Here is an 18,480-nt window from a genome sequence, read left to right on the forward strand (position 1 = left end):
TGAATCGAAGTATGCAATATTTCAGAACTAAAATATTTCTAAAACTTAGACTTTATAACAACAAATTCTCATTTGAACTGTTTAAGACAATTTTGTTTCTCTTGCATCATGCAGTATAAGTGATTCTATATATATATATATATATATATATATATATGATATAAACACAAAAACAACAGTATGTGTGTACTTGTGACTATGAGAGTGTGTGAAATATAAACCTTTAAAATCACATTTAAAGTTTCAGTTTTTGCAGGGCCTGTTTCACATCCTTGTTCCTTAGGCTGTAAATCAGAGGGTTCAACATGGGAATCACGAGGGTGTAAAACAATGAGGACATTTTGTCTTCATCTAGAGAGTAGGATGAACTCGGCCTGAAATACATGAAAAATACAGTTCCCTGGAAAATTGCCACAGCAGTTAGGTGGGAGGTGCAGGTGGAGAAAGCTCTGAACCTTCCTTCAGCAGAGTGGATCTTCAAGACTGCTAGAATGATATAACAATAAGAGACAAGGACTCCTGAAATGGAGGTCAGTTCAACACAGCCAAAAAAAATGAATAATGCCAATTCATTGACCCGTGTATCAGAGCATGAAAGGGAGAGAAGTGGAGGTAAGTCACAAAAAAAGTGGTTAATCACATTTGACCCACAGAAGCATAAGCGGAATGCTAATGTCGTGTGTATCAAAGTATCTATAATTCCCAACAGGTAAACCCCCGCCATGAGCAGGGAGCACAGCCTGCTGGACATGCTGACTGCATAGAGCAAGGGGCTGCTGATGGCTTTGTACCGGTCATAGGCCATCACTGCCAGCAGGAGACACTCACAATCTATAAAGTTAGAGAAGACCAAAAATTGCAGAGCACAGCCACAGAAGGAGATTGATCTCTTTTTGGCTAAAAGATCCACCAGCATCTTGGGGCCAATGGCTGTGGAATAGCAGAGATCACAGAAGGAGAGGTGGCTGAGGAAAAAGTACATGGGTGTGTGCAGTTGGGGATCCATCCTAATCAAAATAATCATTCCCAGATTTGCCAAAAGGTTAATGAGATAGACAATAACAAACATGATAAATAAGATCATCCTGACTTCAGGCTTATCCGTAATTCCCCACAATATGAACTCAGTTAAGGAGGAGCAGTTTCCTCTTTTCATTCTTCTGTCTTCTTGTCTAAACTTTTGAGGAAATGATCAAGAAAATGATACATGTAAGGGAACCACCTTGGGGTGTTCACAAAATATCTGCAGGGAAGAACACAATTTATTTCTACAATGGTCTTTTTTTTTTTTTTAATATTTTCAGCCTGGTGTCTCTAACATGAGTGTTTTTTGCACACTGTTTTGAAGACGTGATGAGATATCAGTTCATCCAAATATCCCTCTTGATACAAGGAAGGTAGTGCTCAGAGGAACTGAAGAGTTCATGACAACAACCAGTCAATCCCCAAAGGAAATCGGCCCTGATTATTCATTGGAAGGACCCGCTGATGCTGAAGCTGAAGCTCCAATACTTTGGCCACCTGTTGCAAAGAACTAACTCATTAGATTCATTCAACCAATTCATTAGAAAAGATCCTAATGCTGGGAAAGATTGAATGCAGAAGAAGAGGGAGCAGAAGATGAGATGGTTAGATAACATCACCAACTCAACTGACATAGATTTGAACAAACTCCAAGAGACAGTGAAGGACAGGGAAGCCTAGAGAGCTGCAGTCCATGGGGTCACAAAGAGTCAGACACGACGTTGTGACTGAACAACAACAACACAGGCAGTAGCATACCACAGAAATTACATCTAGATTTGCACAGAAGTTTCTCAACTGCCTATCTCAGATATTTTTATTATTATCAGATTGATAGCAATACCTCTTTAAAGAATGCCCATTGATCAAGTCATTTTCTGAGTGTGTGCCTGCATGCGTGCTCTGTCGCTAAACTCTGTTTGACTCGTTGTGTTCTCATAGACTGCAGCCCTCCAGGCTCCCTATCCATGGGATTTTCCAGGCAAGATTCTTATCCCATGGAGAGGGAAGCCTGGTGGGCTGCAGTTCATGAGATCACAAAGAGTGAGACAAAACTTAGCGACAGAGCATACACTCAGAAAATGACTAAGTCGGTGGGCATTCTTTAAAGAGGTATTGCTATCTATCCGATAATAATAAAAAAGACCCGAGATAGATAGCTGAAAAACTTTGTCTATTTCTAGATGTTCTTCCTAACTAAACTACTGCCATAAGCTCTATAATTTCTCTGAGCACTGTATTCTTTGTATCGAGAAGGATATTTAGATGAATTGACATCTCGTTACATTGCCAAAGCAGTGTGAAAAAAAACACCGATGCTAGAGACAGCAGGCTGGAAGTATATGAACAGCCATTTACTATGCTGAAAAAATTCCTTGGATACAAAATTTTATTTTCATTATCATGTTGCACATAAAACATAATTTAAAATATTTATTATTAGTTTTACAATCTATTAGTATACCATGCACTGGTAGCAATGAAAATAATTGTTATTGATCCTAGTCTTTAGTATTTAGTGAGACATGAAATAAGTAGCATTGAAACCTTGCTCGAAAAATTCATCACTGCTTTGCCACATGACTTATTACCTATTTATAGAGTTTCTGTTGCCAAAGGAGGAGTCTCTTAAACAACAAAAAATGCTGAAATGAAGTGAAAACCACAGAATCTAACACCTACTATTGCATCTCTTTGGATTTTAAGGGACTTTTATATTATAAAAGTGGAAATAGGTTTAGGGACAATAAATGCTCCTGCGATACATAGGTTTCTCTGTCTAGTATGTATGCACTATGTGTCTGTCATGTTTGCATGCAGATTACATGTCTCTGACATACACAAAAACAGTGAGTGTGTAAGGAATTTTTTCTTTTGACCTTAGTAGCTATGGGGCATCACATGAAGATGAATATGCACATTTTAATTTTTAAATGCACCTGTACAGTATATTTTTAAATAAAAGAGAACAAACCCACCAAGCCCCCTTTAAATTCACCTATCTGCTACTCTGATTATAAAAGAAGTAATATCTTTCCTATAAACCAGAATCAAAATAAATTAACTTAATAGTTATATTATGGATATTAACAAGTACAGAATCTGCCAGTTCTGAGAAGAAAATATTGTTCCTGGACATTAAATTACAGAATGTATTCAACTGAGTAAACAGGTATAAAATGTTTTATTTATAAATTGATTTTCCCCCAATTGTGAATGTTTTTGTCCTATGTTCTTTAAATCAGGACCTCAAAACCTACCTGAGATGAGCTGGTCTTAGGTAGCTGAACAGATAGCAGATAGCATTTTATTTTACTAGGTACATTGGGATTTAAATCCCTGGGCCACTGCCTTTGGGTTTTGGTGTTGTACAAACATGTCATTAATTATGTTTCTGCTTCTGCATATTGGCTCATGGATTCAGGGACAAATTTAGCACAGGATGACCTTGTATACATCAATTATTTAGTGACCTTGTCACTAAATTAATCTAGCATAAGGGGGGCTTCCCTCGTAGCTCAATTGGTAAAGGATCTGCCTGCAATTCAGGAGACCCAGGTTTGATTCCTGGGTCAGAAAGATCCCTGGAGAAGGAAATGGCAACCCACTCCAGTACTCTTGCCTGGAAAATCCCATGGATAGAGAAGCCTGGCAAGCTACAGTCCATGGGGTTCCAAGGGTTGTGCACGACTTAGTGACTAAACCACCACCACCAAGGATTAAGCAGTATGAGTGAATATAGAGAGAAATGTTTCCATAATATATGATGAAAATATTTAAAAAAAAAAAAAAGAAAGAAAACAAAAAGTGAGCAAAAAAAAATTGAACAAATATTCTCAACAAGATGATAAATAAGCAAAAGGTTAATGCTTAAGAATTTCATTCTTATGTGAATCAGTAGGTATTAAGGCAGTGGCATGGAGACGGCAGTGGCACCCCACTCCAGCACTCTTGCCTGGAAAATCCCATGGGCGGAAGAGCCTGGTAGGCTGCAGTCCATGGGGCCACTAAGAGTCAGACACGACTGAGCGACTTCACTTTCACTTTTCACTTTCATGCATTGGAGAAGGAAATGGCAACCCACTCCAGTGTTCTTGCCTGGAGAATCCCAGGGACGGGGGAGCCTGGTGGGCTGCCGTCTATGGGGTCGCACAGAGTCGGACACGACTAAAGCGACTTAGCAGCAGCAGCAGCAGTAGCAGCAAGGCAGTGGCAATAAAGCCACAATAAGATAACATGACCTAAATGTTAATGGACTGAAATTAAATACTGATCATAACTAATGTTCTGTTTCATCTGAATTCTCATTTGCGAAATACACAGACTTTCTTATCAGTTTGGGTGTTTTCTCAGTTCTTTTCAATTTTTTTGTTTGTTTTTCTACTTTTTTTCTTATGAATCTGAGAAATTATTTATGCTAAAATTCATAAATGTAGTACATGTATAATTTTGTAAAAGTGATTCTCAATTTTTTAAAATGCCTTTATATATGTCATTGTCATTCTTGCCTATGAGGAGCTCAACACTAAAATGTCACCTGTAACCTGTGGAGACATCATTGAGGCAAATCTCAAACCACAATATGATTGCTAATAATTCCCCACTAAAATTAAGAAGGGCTCCCAGGTAGCTCAGTGGTGGATAATCCAACTACCAATGCAGGAGACTCAGAAGACAGATGCTCGATACCTGGGTCAGTAAGATCCCCAGAGGAGGAAATGGCACCCCACTCCAGTATTCTTGCCTGGAAAATTCCATGGACAGAGGAGCCTGGCAGGCTACAATCCAGGGGTTGCAAAGAGTCGGACATGACTGAGCATGCACACACACACACACACACACATGTGCACACACACACACACAAAATCAAGAAACTGATTATGTTTCAAAAGCGTTTTGCTACCATTACTTCTCTGTTATACATATGGTGTATGTAAAATTGTTCTCAATCCCCTAATTCTACTCCTATCCACATTAATTTTTCCCTCAGGTACATCCCTATCTTTAGGGATGCAAAAATCCCTTGGGTTACATTTTGTTCAGCCAGAAGCAAGTGTTAATTTTTTGACAGGCCTGCTCCTCAAAAACATGTGGACTAACATCATTTCTATCTTCCCCCACATAACAATTTAAACCTGAGTTTGGGCAGCTACATTATAAATTGCAAGGTGGGTAACCTAAAATATCTCCCAATGGGGTTGGTGCTTCATTAAAAATGGAGATTTTAAGTAATCAAAAAACTAAGGAGAAAATGTATGCTTCAGATACAAGTGAGGAAAAAAAAGTGATTAGGTTTTTCCTGGTGCCTCTGCTGACACGAAAACAATTTTATGTCGGCAAATACTACCCAAAGGTGATCTTTTTTTTTTTAATATAATGGTCAGTTCCTCAAACCTTGAGTAGTATGATAGAGAGCTCATTGCATGGTCTGGTATTAAAGTACATTTGAGCTCCCCGCTGCTGTGAGAGTGGCCAGGAGAGTCAGCGGGTGGACGAACGCAGTGCTGTTCTACAAGCAAGGCAGCGCTTTCAGTGATATAAAGATTAATAATGTACTGAGATACTTTGACACTTATACTCTACATCAATTTCATAAGTCTATATGAATAATCATTTTATATAAGAAAATTTTAGACTTAAAATATTAATATTTTTATAATCTCATGGAAAAAAAATAAACAGTGATTTTAAAGTATAATATACATACAGAAAAAATTTCCATCTAAAAATGTAGATTGCAAAAAATCTTTCAAAAATGGAAAGATTCCTGCACCCAGAACCAAATCAAAAAAAAAATTATTAGATTCTCAGAAACTGTCTCTACATCCATCAGAAATTGATTTTCCATATGATATGTGAGTTTGTTTATTTTTATTTATTTTTTTATATTTTATTTTATTTTTTAACTTTACAATATTGTATTGGTTTTGCCATATATCAACATGAATCCGCCACAGGTATACACGTGCTCCCCATGCTGAACCCTCCTCCCTCCTCCCTCCTCCCTCCCAGTACCATCCCTCTGGGTCATCCCAGTGCACCAGCCCCAAGCATCTAGTATCGTGCATCGAACCTGGACTGGCGACTCGTTTCATATATGATATTATATGTGTTTCAATGCCATTTTCCCAAATCATCCCACCCTTGCCCTTTCCCACAGAGTCCAAAAGACTGTTCTATACATCAGTGTCTCTTTTGCTGTCTCGTATACAGGGTTATCATTACCATATTTCTAAATTCCATATATATGCATTAGTATACTGTATTGGTGTTTTTCTTTCTGGCTTACTTCATTCTGTATAATAGGCTCCAGTTTCATCCACCTCATTAGAACTGATTCAAATGTATTCTTTTAAAATTTTTAAGGTACATAGTAGTGAAATCATACAGATTTTACACTCTTATGTCTGACTTTTTTCACTTAAGATTATGTTTGTGAAGTTTTCCCATGCTCTTGTATGAGGATGTAGTTATTCATTCTCATTGCTGTGTACTTTTCCAGCATACAAACTTATCATAAAGTCATTTGTCTAATCTAAAGCAGGAGTCAGTGAACTCGACCTGTTAAGTTTTATTGGAGCTGTGACACACCATTCATTCATGTATTACGGATGGCTGCTTTTGTGATAGAGGACAAAACAGTTGTACCAAGATTTTATGGTCTACAAACCTAAAATATACATTATTAAATACTTTCAAAAAAGTATGTCAAGTCTTGATCTAATGTATTAAAAGAAATGAGTTGCTTTTGATGTTACACTACTGTAATTAATACAATGGTGAACATTTATATGAATGTCTTTTGGGTGCATATTCATTCTATATGCTTGGACATACTTCTAGGAATAATATTTTTGGTCTTAGGACATTTATTTGTTCAGCTATAGGAGACTCAGGCAATGGCACCCCACCCCAGTACTCTTGCCAGGAAAATCCCATGGGTGGAGGAGCCTGGTAGGCTGCAGTCCATGGAGTCGCTGAGGGTTGGACACGACTGAACGACTTCACGTTCACTTTTCACTTTCATGCATTGGAGAAGGAAATGGCAACCTACTCCAGTGTTTTTGCCTGGAGAATGCCAGGGACGGGGGAGCCTGGTGGGCTGCTGTCTATGGGGTTGCACAGAGTCGGACACGACTGAAGTGACTTAGCAGCAGGAGACTCAGACATAGAATCTCACCGGGTGCAGTGTCAAGTCTCAATCTACTGTCAGTGCATAAAACCATGCTTGTTTCACGTCCTCAACAATAGGAGATTCTTGTTTACTATTTGGTGTGTAAATAAGTACTTTTGCCATTTGGTAAATGTCAACACAGCTCTTAACATTTTATTTCACTTCCATTTACTTCAGCACTAATAAAGTCGGATATCTATCCGCTTCTATAAGTGAAAGTTTGCAGCCTCAAGCCAGGAGCTACTCCAGAATTCATGACCTCCAGAGGAAAGGATTTTGATCTGGAGTCAGAGAGGAGGCTTGATCACTTGAAGTTTTTGTGTAATAAAGTTTTATTAAAGTATAAAGGGATAGAGCAAGCTCTGACATCAGAAGGGGGCAGAAAGAGTGACCCCCTTGCTAGCTTTTAGCAAGGAGTTATATATTTGTTACAGAATCACCTCAGAACTGAGAGAGTTGTATCAGGCCCCTCTCCCACAACATGCATTTTTGAGACAGCCCGGGGCACAAGGTGAGTCATCCCCGGCCATAAAACAATTGACATGAACCTTAAAGAAAGGAAGATTTCCAGGCTATTACATAGTTTCATTAGCACAGCTCAAGAGAACATTCCCATGAGTAAGACATAGGGATTTGTTGAGCCATTATCAGTTCAAGGTTTGAGAAAAGTTAAGTCCAGGCTGAACCAGGGGTCTTTCTGACAACACAGAATTTAAAACAAACCTTCTTTTAATTTTGTACAGAGAGGGAACAAACAAAACAAACAAAAAACACCTGCCACTTGCATTCTATTTCCTCTGCTTGGGGATCCCTAGCCTTCCTGCCTGTTACCCTCTCATAAGGAGTCCATGAGATGTTGAACTTGGATAACAGGGCATGTAAAACAGCTGTTTTTAAAGTTTTTGGCCTCCTAAAACTCACACTGTCTTAATGGCTTCATGTAACTGACATTTCAGGTCGAGTGAGTGAGTGAAAGTCACTCAGTCATGTCCAACTCTTTGCAACCCCATGTACTATACAGTCCATGGAATTCTCCAGGCAGAATACTGGAGTGGGTAGCCTTTCCCTTCTCCAAGGCATCTTCCCAATCCAGGGATCAAACCCAGGTCTCCCTCATTTCAGGCAGATTCTTTACCAGCTGAGACACAAGGGAAGCCCTAGAATACTGGAGTGGGTAGCCTATCTCTACTCCAGGGCATCTTCCCGACCCAGTAATTGAACTGGGGTCTCCTGCACTGCAAGCGGATTCTTTACCAACTGAGATACCCGGCCTATATGTTCAGATCAATTCTTTGACTGAATGTGAAGTGACTCTCTGTTTTTTCTTTATATTCTTTCCAGTCATATGGATGGATTTATACCACAATAAAGCCATATTTTATAGAGGCAGATCATACCACCTGAAAAGAGCCTTAGAGGTAATATAGCTTAAACCCCTCTTCTACACAGGGTGATCTGAGAGGTATAAAGCAAGAGTGAGTATTTAGAGTGGTGTTCCTGCCTAGTTTATAGCATGGTTCTAACTAAAGAGAAAGACATCCATGGTGGTTAAAGATTTCTGCCTCTAGCTTTAACCCAGAGAAGGCAATGGCAGCCCACTCCAGTAACTTGCCTGGAAAATCCCATGGATGGAGGAGCCTGGTAGGCTGCAGTCCATGGGGTCGCTAAGAGTCAGACACGACTGAGCGACTTCACTTTCACTTTCCACTTTCATGCATTGGAGAAGGAAATGGCAACCCACTCCAGTGTTCTTGCCTGGAGAATCCCAGGGACAGAGGAGCCTGGTGGGCTGCCCTCTATGGGGTCACACAGAGTCGGACACGGCTGAAGCGACTTAGCAGCAGCAGCAGCAGCTTTAACCCAGATCCTCCTACTTACCAGTGTGTTGAACATTACTGCTTTTCTATTTATAATGAGTATACTTGTACAGCTGTAACAAGTATGAGTCTGTCCTCTGCATTAGACATTTACCAAATCTAACATTGCTTTGCCATGATTTAGTTCAGTTCAGTCTCTCAGTCGTGTCTGACTCTTGGCGACCCCATGGACTGCAACACCCCAGACTTTCTTGTCCCTCCCCAACTCCCAGAGCTTGCTCAAACTCATGCCATTGAGTTGGTGATTGCCATGTTTATGCTAAAGTATTTCAGTGGCAAGTATGAAGAAAGAGGTCAAGATATAGGAATTTGACTGTAATATTAAAACATTACACATATCATTGATAAATTGCAATTGAACAATGATATTTTCCATGAGCCATTGTTGCATGTATGAGGATAAAGTGATGTGAAGACATTATAATGGTAAAGAATGAAGAATACTGAAATTTACAAGCTAGAATAAAGTTTTTGATGTATTGTTCCCTTTTTTTCACAGATTACTCTCAAGAAAGAAGAATCATTTTGCCCATATTCCTATCTGAGTTAGAAATTATTTTTAAAAAATTTCCATAATTTCTCATTAGTTTTTTCAATTTCAGGAGAGGAAGCCTACAATTAACTGAATCAGTCAGTTCTATTTTTGGAATTCCATTTAATGGGCTTAAAATTTTCTTCTATTTATATATTCCCCACCAGATACAATATAATGGGGTAGTATTTATGTTGAATTAGTCTTTAGATGGTGACATAAAACTGATTATATATATGAGGATGGATTAATTAGATCCATGTTTATTAATCTCTGAATTAATAGTAGTCCACTGACACCGTATTTTAACTATATTTCTGACTATATTTGCTGCCATTTTGCTGCTCATCAGTTCAGTTCAGTTCAGTCACTCAGTCGTGTCCGACTCTTTGCGACCCCATGGACTATAGCCTACCAGGCTCCTCTGTCCATGGGATTTTCCAGGAAATAGTACTGGAGTGGATACAACAAGTCAAAAGAAGTCTAAGTGAATTGATGAAGTATGCCAGGAGTACACATATTTAAGTCTTTTCTATTATGCAAGAATCATCCTAATTTTTTCACTATGAGAATTTTTCTTAACATGGCATAGTGCTTTACAAATACCACCCTGAACAACAGAGGAATTATGTAGGCTTTATTTTTCCATTCTGAAATATTGTCACATAAGGTCATTTTACAATGGCAGCAGGAAAATTGAAGACCATCAGAGGCTTTTAATTGTATAATTGCAATGGATAAATATGTCTCTTTCAGTACATTATGGTATTTTAAATACATGGTCACATCCTAGCTTTCTCAACAAACTAATTTAGTGCTTTAGCCTTCAGGAAACCAGATCAGAAGCAGATGAAATAGTCAAATAGCAAGAACTTAGAGCTTATTCTTTCTAGTGAAATTAATAAGCATGTCTTTATAGTATATTATCCTAATGTTTAAAACTATTTTATGGACCTTCCAAACAAACATGTGTATATGTGTTCAATATGTTAACCATATTCTGATATACATTTTTAAGCTACTTATCAAACCCTCATTTAATTTTGTACTAATGACATATAATTAGCAGTGAAAAAGTGTTGTCTTCTATTTTTAGTTTATTATATATTTGTTTATTTGATCTTCCAGACAACATGTAGTGCTTTGTTTATACAATGCAATGCTCAGTCTTTAGGAAAGAACTCTGATAAACAGGGTGATATAAAGCAATCTTTTACATAGGTGGTTTTTTGTAAACCACAAAGAGACAAAGAGGGGTATTTAATCAGAGCTAAGAGTAAGGAAAATGGGAAGGAAATTGGTGTGCAGAGAGTCACAGAAGAATCGATAGCTGATAATGAAGCACAATTATGTACTTTACCATGATTCTGTCCACTGTCCCTTAACTTCTTTTACGCTTTTTTTTAAAACTGTATTCAGATAAAATTGACAAATAACATGCTTATGATATAGGGCATGAAGATTTAATATATGTGTACATTGTGAGATAATTACTACAAAAAGTTAGTTAACACATTCATCAATTTACATAGCTATCATTTTGAGTGTGCCTGCCAAGAACACCTTTAAGAACTACTCTCTCAGCAAATTTCAGTCTTACAATACACAATTGTTAACTAGAGTTACAGTGCACATTAGACCCCCAGAACTTATTCATCAAGTAACAGAAAGTTTGTAAACTTTGATCAACATCACCCATTGCTCCCACCTTTCAGCCGATAGCAACAGCCGATCTACTCTCTATTCCTATGTGCTTGACCAGTTGGATTCTATGTGTTTGTGAGACCGTGCAGTACTTGTCTTCCTCTGTATGGATTATTCCACTTAGCATATGCCCCTCATGGTTCTTCCATGTTGTAGCCAATATAACTTCTAACAGGCATGGACTCGTACACTTCAAAATCTGAGTAACTGTCAGATCCTCTGCCTGCTATTTTTTCATCTCCCAAATTGAATCCTTTTCCGAATATCCAAAGATACCTTTCCTTTAGACTAGTTTTAGATATTTTTACTTTTGAATAATAGACCACTATGTGTTATCTCATGATGAATTTCAGGCTTATAATGAATTACTTGACTGTTTAGTTAATACATTATTAATACCAGCTTATATTTAGTAGTATTTAAGCTACAAGATGTATTGTAGTACATAAAGAACTGAAAAGCTCAAAGATCAATGAACAAAATGCACTACATATCTTAGTGTAATTTAAATAGTGCTTGAAAATTAACATATTGAAAAAGGTCAGAAAAGTTTTTCCCAGAAACTAATACCACATACAAATTCTGGAAATATAAAGAAGCATGACAGGTGGGGGAAATAGAAATATACTTCAAATAGAAATTATGTTTCTCATGTAACCTCCCATTTAATTTTAATAAGTCAACAATCAGCATATATGCATGGATGTGTATGTGTGTACATACATAAAATATACAATTTTAAAACCATTTATCCTTCAATTTTTTCAGAGTTTGTTTCACATCCTTGTTCCTTAGGCTATAAATCAGAGGGTTTAACATGGGAATCACAAGGGTGTAAAACAAAGAGGTCATTTTGTCTTCATCTAGTGAGTAGGAAGAACTTGACCTGAAATACATGAAGAGCATTGTTCCCTGGAAAATTGCCACAGAAGTTAGGTGAGAGATGCAGGTAGAGAAAGCTTTGAACCCCGCTTTGGCAGAGTGGATCTTCAAGACTGATAGGATAATATAACAGTAAGAGACAAGAACTCCTGAAATTGTACTCAGTTCAATGAAGCCAAAAGCAGTAAATATCAGTAACTCATTGACCTGTGTATCTGAGCAAGATAGCAATAGAAGAGGAGCAACATCACAAAAAAAGTGATTAATCTCATTTGACCCACAGAAACATAAGCGGAATGCTAATGTCATGTGTATCAACGTCTCTGCTATACTCACCAGGTAAACCCCAGCCATGAGCAGGGAGCACACCCCACTGGACATGCTGACTGCATAGAGCAAGGGGCTGCTGATGGCCTTGTACCGGTCATAAGCCATCACTGCCAGCAGGAGACACTCACAATCTATAAAGGTATAGAGCACCAATAACTGCAGGGCACAGCCATAGAAGGGAATTGATTTGTTCTTAGCCAATAGATCCACCAGCATCTTGGGGCCAACTGCTGTGGAAATGCTGAGGTCACAGAAGGAGAGGTGGCTGAGGAAAAAGTACATGGGTGTGTGCAGCTGCGGATCCATCCTAATCAGGGTGATCATTCCAAGATTTGCCAGAAGAGTAATGAGATAAACAAGGAGGAACATGGTAAATAGAATAACTTTGGTCTTGGTGTTATCAGTAATTCCCAAGAAAATGAATTCAGTTAAGGAGGAGCAATTCCCTGTGTCCATTCTTCTTTGTTCTTGTGTAAACTTTTGGAGAAAATGATCAAGAAAATGATACTTGCATGTGCGACACTTCAGCATCTACAAAATGTCAAAATACAGAATATTTTTCTTGTATCTTTTTATACTTAGAAAATTATTCAGTCATGCACCCACTCTTTAAAGAGGCATGGCTCTCTATTCTGCAATAATAAAAAAGTCTCTGAGAAAGACCTTTGAGAAATTGGATGTAAATCTAGATGTCATTCATGAGGTTTTTTTTTTTTTTTTTTTTACTTTCTATAAGCTCTTCTCTGAGTGTTAGTTTCTTCATCCCAGGGAGCAGATTTAGAGAAATTTGACTCTTTACCTCTTGAGAAAAACCTAGAAGAGACACCAGTGTTAGAGAGACCAGGCCATAAGATATAGGACTGAGCATTTATGAGGGCTGAAAATAGTCTAGATACAAAGAACGATAACAATTTTTATGCTTCTCAAAAAAGCATGATTGGTTTCAGAGAATTTTATTTAATTCCAGAAACAGCGAGTACATCAATGACTAGTAATAAAAAATAATTATATTCCTGGATTTAGTTTATGCTATGATCAGTATTTTCTTGGACATGAATTAAGTATTATTGACCTGATTTTCTAGAAATTTATTCTTGCTTCCCCACAATGCTCATTACCTCTTTGTGGAGTGGCAGTTGTCAAAAGGTGAACCTCTTTTAACGAGTGGAAAAAAGAGCTGAAAGGAAGTGAAAACAAGAATTTATTGTATGATTCGCATCATTTTAGATTTTAAATGGCCCGTTAGTTACTAAAGTGGAAATAAGATGAGGGATAATAATGTTTCTAAAATGCATAGACTTTCCTCTTTGTTATATGTGTGTATGTGTATACAGGTTAATGTTTATAAGAATAGAATGGGAGCAATGAACTTTTTTTCCCCTCAGACCTAAGTAAACATGGCACGTGGTTCACATGGAGATGAATTTGTACATGGTTTTATTTTTACTGTGGTACCTACTCTATTTTAATAAAGAAAACATACTTTAAATTCATGTGTACATTTTTCCAATGATTAAAAAGTAGATATTTCCTGTGAAGAAAAAGCAAAATAAAATAAACAGTTGCATTCTGGATATTAACAAGTTCAGGTTCTTGTGATTCTGAGATCAAAATATTTCTAGCCATTGATTTCAGATTTTCATGAGTAGGCAGGCACAAAAATGTTATGTATTTTCTTCTATATTCTTTAAGTTAGGAACTGGAAACCTACCTGAGATGAGCAGGTCTTGGCTAGCTGAACAATAAGCAGATCGCCTCTTATTTTACCAGGTACATTGGGGCTTAAATCCCTGTGCTACTGCCCCTCTGTTTTGATCTTATGCAAACATTTCATTAATTATACTTCTGCTTCTGTATTTTCCCCTGAGAATTCAGAACAGGCTGCATTTTCATACTTCACTACTGTCATCAAATTGATCTATGGTAAAAAGAAAACTGCAAAATTTTTTTGTATGATGTGCTTCACAGTTATGAAATGGTTTTGTCCTTCTTTAGTTAAAGAGTAAACCTACTGAAACTCAAAAAGATCCTCCCTCCATTATTTTCGTTTTGTTAGATTTGTTCATAGTGTTTGAGTCTCCTTCACATCTCATTTAAAGATATTACCACACTTGGTTCATGTTTCAGTATTTACTGAAATGTAATATGTACATTATAAAATTCACCCTTCTAATGTATACAGTTCTTTGTTTTTACTATATTTTTAAGGTTCTTAGGTTATCACCAGTATTTACTTCCACAACATTTTCATTATTACAATAAGAAATCCATATTTATTAGCTGTCACTTTCCCTTCCTTCCTCCTTGAGCCCTGGTAACTACTAATACTAATTTACTTTCTGATTCTTTGTGCTTTCCAATTCTCAGCCTCCTTTTTTTAAAAATTTTATTTTATTTTTTAACTTTACAATATTGTATTGGTTTTGCCATATATCAACATGAATCCACCACAGGTATACACGTGTTCCCCACCCTGAACCCTCCTCCCTCCTCCCTCCCCGTACCATCCCTGCACGATACTGGATGCTTGGGACTGGTGCACTGGGATGACTCAGCCTCCTTTTAAACAGAAATATGCAACATGCTTTTTGTTTGTTTGTTTTTGTTGTTGTTACTCATCAGCCTTATTTTCTTCATTGAAACATATTCAAGATTCCTCTATATTGCATATTTATCCTTCTTTGAATTTTTGCCACACTTCACCTGTTTTGACAAACAAAATTAGTGGAAATATTATAAGTCACTTCTGGGTCTTGTCTTGAAGAAGACAGTATGTGAAAGCCATGAATTACTGTTACAACTAGCCATCTGATTAAGCAGTGTGGCACATTCTGAGATTACATGAACTGAAAGGGGAGAATTTGGGTTCATCTTTCTAGACATTTTCATCTAATTTCAATTATTAAAGTACTTGCAACCTAGCCAGTCTTTCCACTGAATATTTCATGCAACCTCAGTAAACACGGGAAAGAACAAAATAAGGAGTCAGTGGCCATTCTCTTAAGTTATTTAGTTTTGAAATACAGTTTATGTAGGAAGAGATAACTAGAACAGTGTGCAAAAATAAATCAGAGAAACACGCTTTTGAATATATATAAATGCATGTATATTCAAGGGTTTCTGACTGCCTAACAGAAGATGTGAGTTCGACCCCTGGGTTGGGAAGAGCCTCTGAAGTAGAAAATGGCAACCCACTCCAGTATTCTTGCCTGGGAAATTTGGGCAGAGGAGCCTGGCAAGCTATCATCCATGGGGTCACAAAGAGTAAGACATGACTGAGCATACCTGGTCAGTGGTCCTTCTCAAGTTATCTAGTTTTGGCATGTAGTTTATGTAGCAAGAGATTAGTGGAAGAATGTGCAAAAATAAATCAGAGAAGCAAGCTTTTGAATATATATATATATATATAAATGCATGTATATTCAAAGATTGAGGAAAAATGTTTGAAAACTATCTATCTATCTATATATCTGACAAAGAACTTGTAGCCAAAGTATATGAACAGTCCTCATAGACATTAAGACAACAAACAATCTAATAAAAATGAACAAATTTTTCAGGGAATGTTTAACAGGAGGATTCCTACGTGCTGTTTCTCATAAATCCTCTGTTCCTTAGTTTCTCTTGTCAGAAACCAGTGGAGTGGCAAGCTGCTCCCAGGACTGAGGTCGTGATGAGACAGGCTTGAATCTCCTTCAGTAATCCTTCTCTTTACGACAAAACTGCTTAGTCTCGATCCTCTTTCTTGAGATATGGACTGTCTCCTGACATTGGGACCATTATTAATCCCTTGTTCCCTTGGTAATGGTTGCTGTACATTTGGTTTTCTGATCTTTATCATTCTCAAAGAAATTTCTTGTACAACAGCCTATATATACTCACAGGAAGATCATTAAAGCACCTTTGCCCCATCAGAGCTTGGATCCCTGTATCTTTCTTTCTCTCTCTCTCTCCCCCTCCCTTTGGCTCTCTCTTTCACTTTCTTATCCCTTTCTTTCACTTTCACTCCCTTTGGCTCTCTCTTTCACTTTCACGTCGACTCCAGACCACCAGGTTCCAGTCCACTAAAGGACCCCAACACAAATTAAGTCTCATCAAGAAGATATACACAAAGAAACTCACTTCAGACCTAGAGACACATAAGAAACTCACTTCAGACCTAGAGACACATACAGACTGAAAATGAGGGGATATAAGAAGATACTCCACATACAAATGAAAATCAAAGGAAGCTGGAAAAGCAATATTCATATCAGACAAAATTGACTTTAAATTAAAGAATGTTAAAAGAGACAAGGAAAGACACTACACAATGACCAAAGGATCAATCCATGAAGAAGACATAACAATTGTAAATATATATGTACTCAATACAAGAGCACTTCAATATATAAGGCAAGTGCTAATATCTATAAAAGGAGAAATTAGCAGTAACACAACAATAGTGGGGAACTTTAACACTCAAATTACACCAACGGATGGATCACCCAGGCAGAAAATTAATAAGTAAACCAAGTCTTAAATGACACAACAGACCAGATAGATTTGATATTTGTAGGACATTCCATCTGAAAGAAGCAGAATAAACATTCATCTCAAGTAAACACAGAATATTTTCCACAATAGGTCATATCATGGATCACAAACCAAGACTTGGTAAATTTTTAAAAATTGAAATAATAACAAGCATCTGTTTCCAATGACAATATGAGAAATCCATTGCAAACAAAGAGGAAATCGAAAAATACTTAGAGACAAATGACAACAAAAACAAGACAATCCAAAACCCAAGGTGCTCAGCAAAAACGGTTCTAAGAAGGTAGCTTATTGCAATACAGTCTTACCTCAGGAAACAAGAAAAATCACAAATAAACAACCTTACATTACACTTCAAGCAACTAGAGAAAGAATAAACAAAACCTGACGTTAATAGAAGGAACCAAAACATAAAGATCAGAGCATAAATAAATGAAAAACATAAAGAAAATAATAACAAAGGTCAGTGAAATTAAAAGCTGGTTCTTTTAGAATATAAAGTTGATAAACCTTCAGTCAGACTCATCAAGAGAAGCAAAGAGAAGACTCAAGTCAATATAATTAGAAATGAAAGACGAGAAGTAACAACTGACATTACAGATATTTTCCATCAGTCACTGGTGACGTGCAAGAGGGATGTGTTATGGAAAGAAGAAGGAAAGTTAGTGATGAGGACTGAAGTAGACAGCCTAGAATACATCAGAGTCTTTTGATATGCTGTTCCCTATTTTTGTGGAATTTCAAGAATTTTCATGGAATAGAAGAGTAACTCCATGCCATTGCCACAACTTGGATTTGAATTGTGAATTTCCTAAAAAACACTCAATTCTTCTTTAAGTTATCCAATTTCAGATGAGGAAGCCTATTGTAATCAAATGTTGTCTGCTTCAATACTATTTTTGACTTCCATTTAATTGGCTTAATTTTTTTTCATATCATATTTATTAGATCCAATAAAATGGACAAATATGTAGGTCACATCAGTCTTTAGATGCTGTAATATACATCTTTTTTGGGTGTTAGTTCTAAAAGGTCTTGTAGGTCTTCATAGAACCATTCAACTTCAGCTTCTTCAGTGTTACTGATTGGGGCATAGACTTGGATTGCTGTGATATTGAATGGTTTGCCTTGGAAACGAACAGAGATCATTCTGTCGTTTTTGAGATTGCATCCAAGTACTGCATTTTGGACTCTTTTGTTGACTATGATGGCTACTCCATTTCTTCTGAGGGATTCCTGCCCACAGTAGTAGATATAATGGTCATCTGAGTTAAATTCACCCATTCCAGTCCATTTTAGGTCACTGATTCCTAGAATGTTGACATTCACTCTTGCCATCTCTTGTTTGACCACTTCCAATTTGCCTTGATTCATGGACCTGACATTCCAGGTTCCTATGCAATATTGATCTTTACAGCATC

The 18,480-nt window shown here is 37.2% G+C and overlaps 2 protein-coding genes across 2 annotated transcripts; both read right to left on the reverse strand.

The window, feature by feature from the left end:
• Window positions 1–235: 235 nt before the first annotated feature.
• On the reverse strand, window positions 236–1,183 carry LOC147358615 (olfactory receptor 5W2-like). Its single transcript, XM_086342083.1, has one exon. It carries the CDS (start codon window positions 1,154–1,156, stop codon window positions 236–238), a length of 921 nt encoding a protein of 306 aa, XP_086198209.1. The 5' UTR covers window positions 1,157–1,183.
• Window positions 1,184–12,049: 10,866 nt separating this feature from the next.
• On the reverse strand, window positions 12,050–13,015 carry LOC147358616 (olfactory receptor 5W2-like). Its single transcript, XM_086342084.1, has one exon. It carries the CDS (start codon window positions 12,977–12,979, stop codon window positions 12,050–12,052), a length of 930 nt encoding a protein of 309 aa, XP_086198210.1. The 5' UTR covers window positions 12,980–13,015.
• Between the last annotated feature and the right edge of the window lie 5,465 nt (window positions 13,016–18,480).

This window comes from Bos grunniens, chromosome 15 (genome assembly GCF_055505025.1).
Source record: "Bos grunniens cultivar Pamir isolate PY7600 chromosome 15, Bosgru_T2T1.0, whole genome shotgun sequence".
NCBI classification, from domain to species: domain Eukaryota; kingdom Metazoa; phylum Chordata; class Mammalia; order Artiodactyla; family Bovidae; genus Bos; species Bos grunniens.

Coding starts and splice junctions, on each gene's coding strand:
- LOC147358616 (XM_086342084.1), bottom strand. CDS start 12,979: ATGGACACAGGGAATTGCTCCTCCTTAACTGAATTCATTTTCTTGGGA.
- LOC147358615 (XM_086342083.1), bottom strand. CDS start 1,156: ATGAAAAGAGGAAACTGCTCCTCCTTAACTGAGTTCATATTGTGGGGA.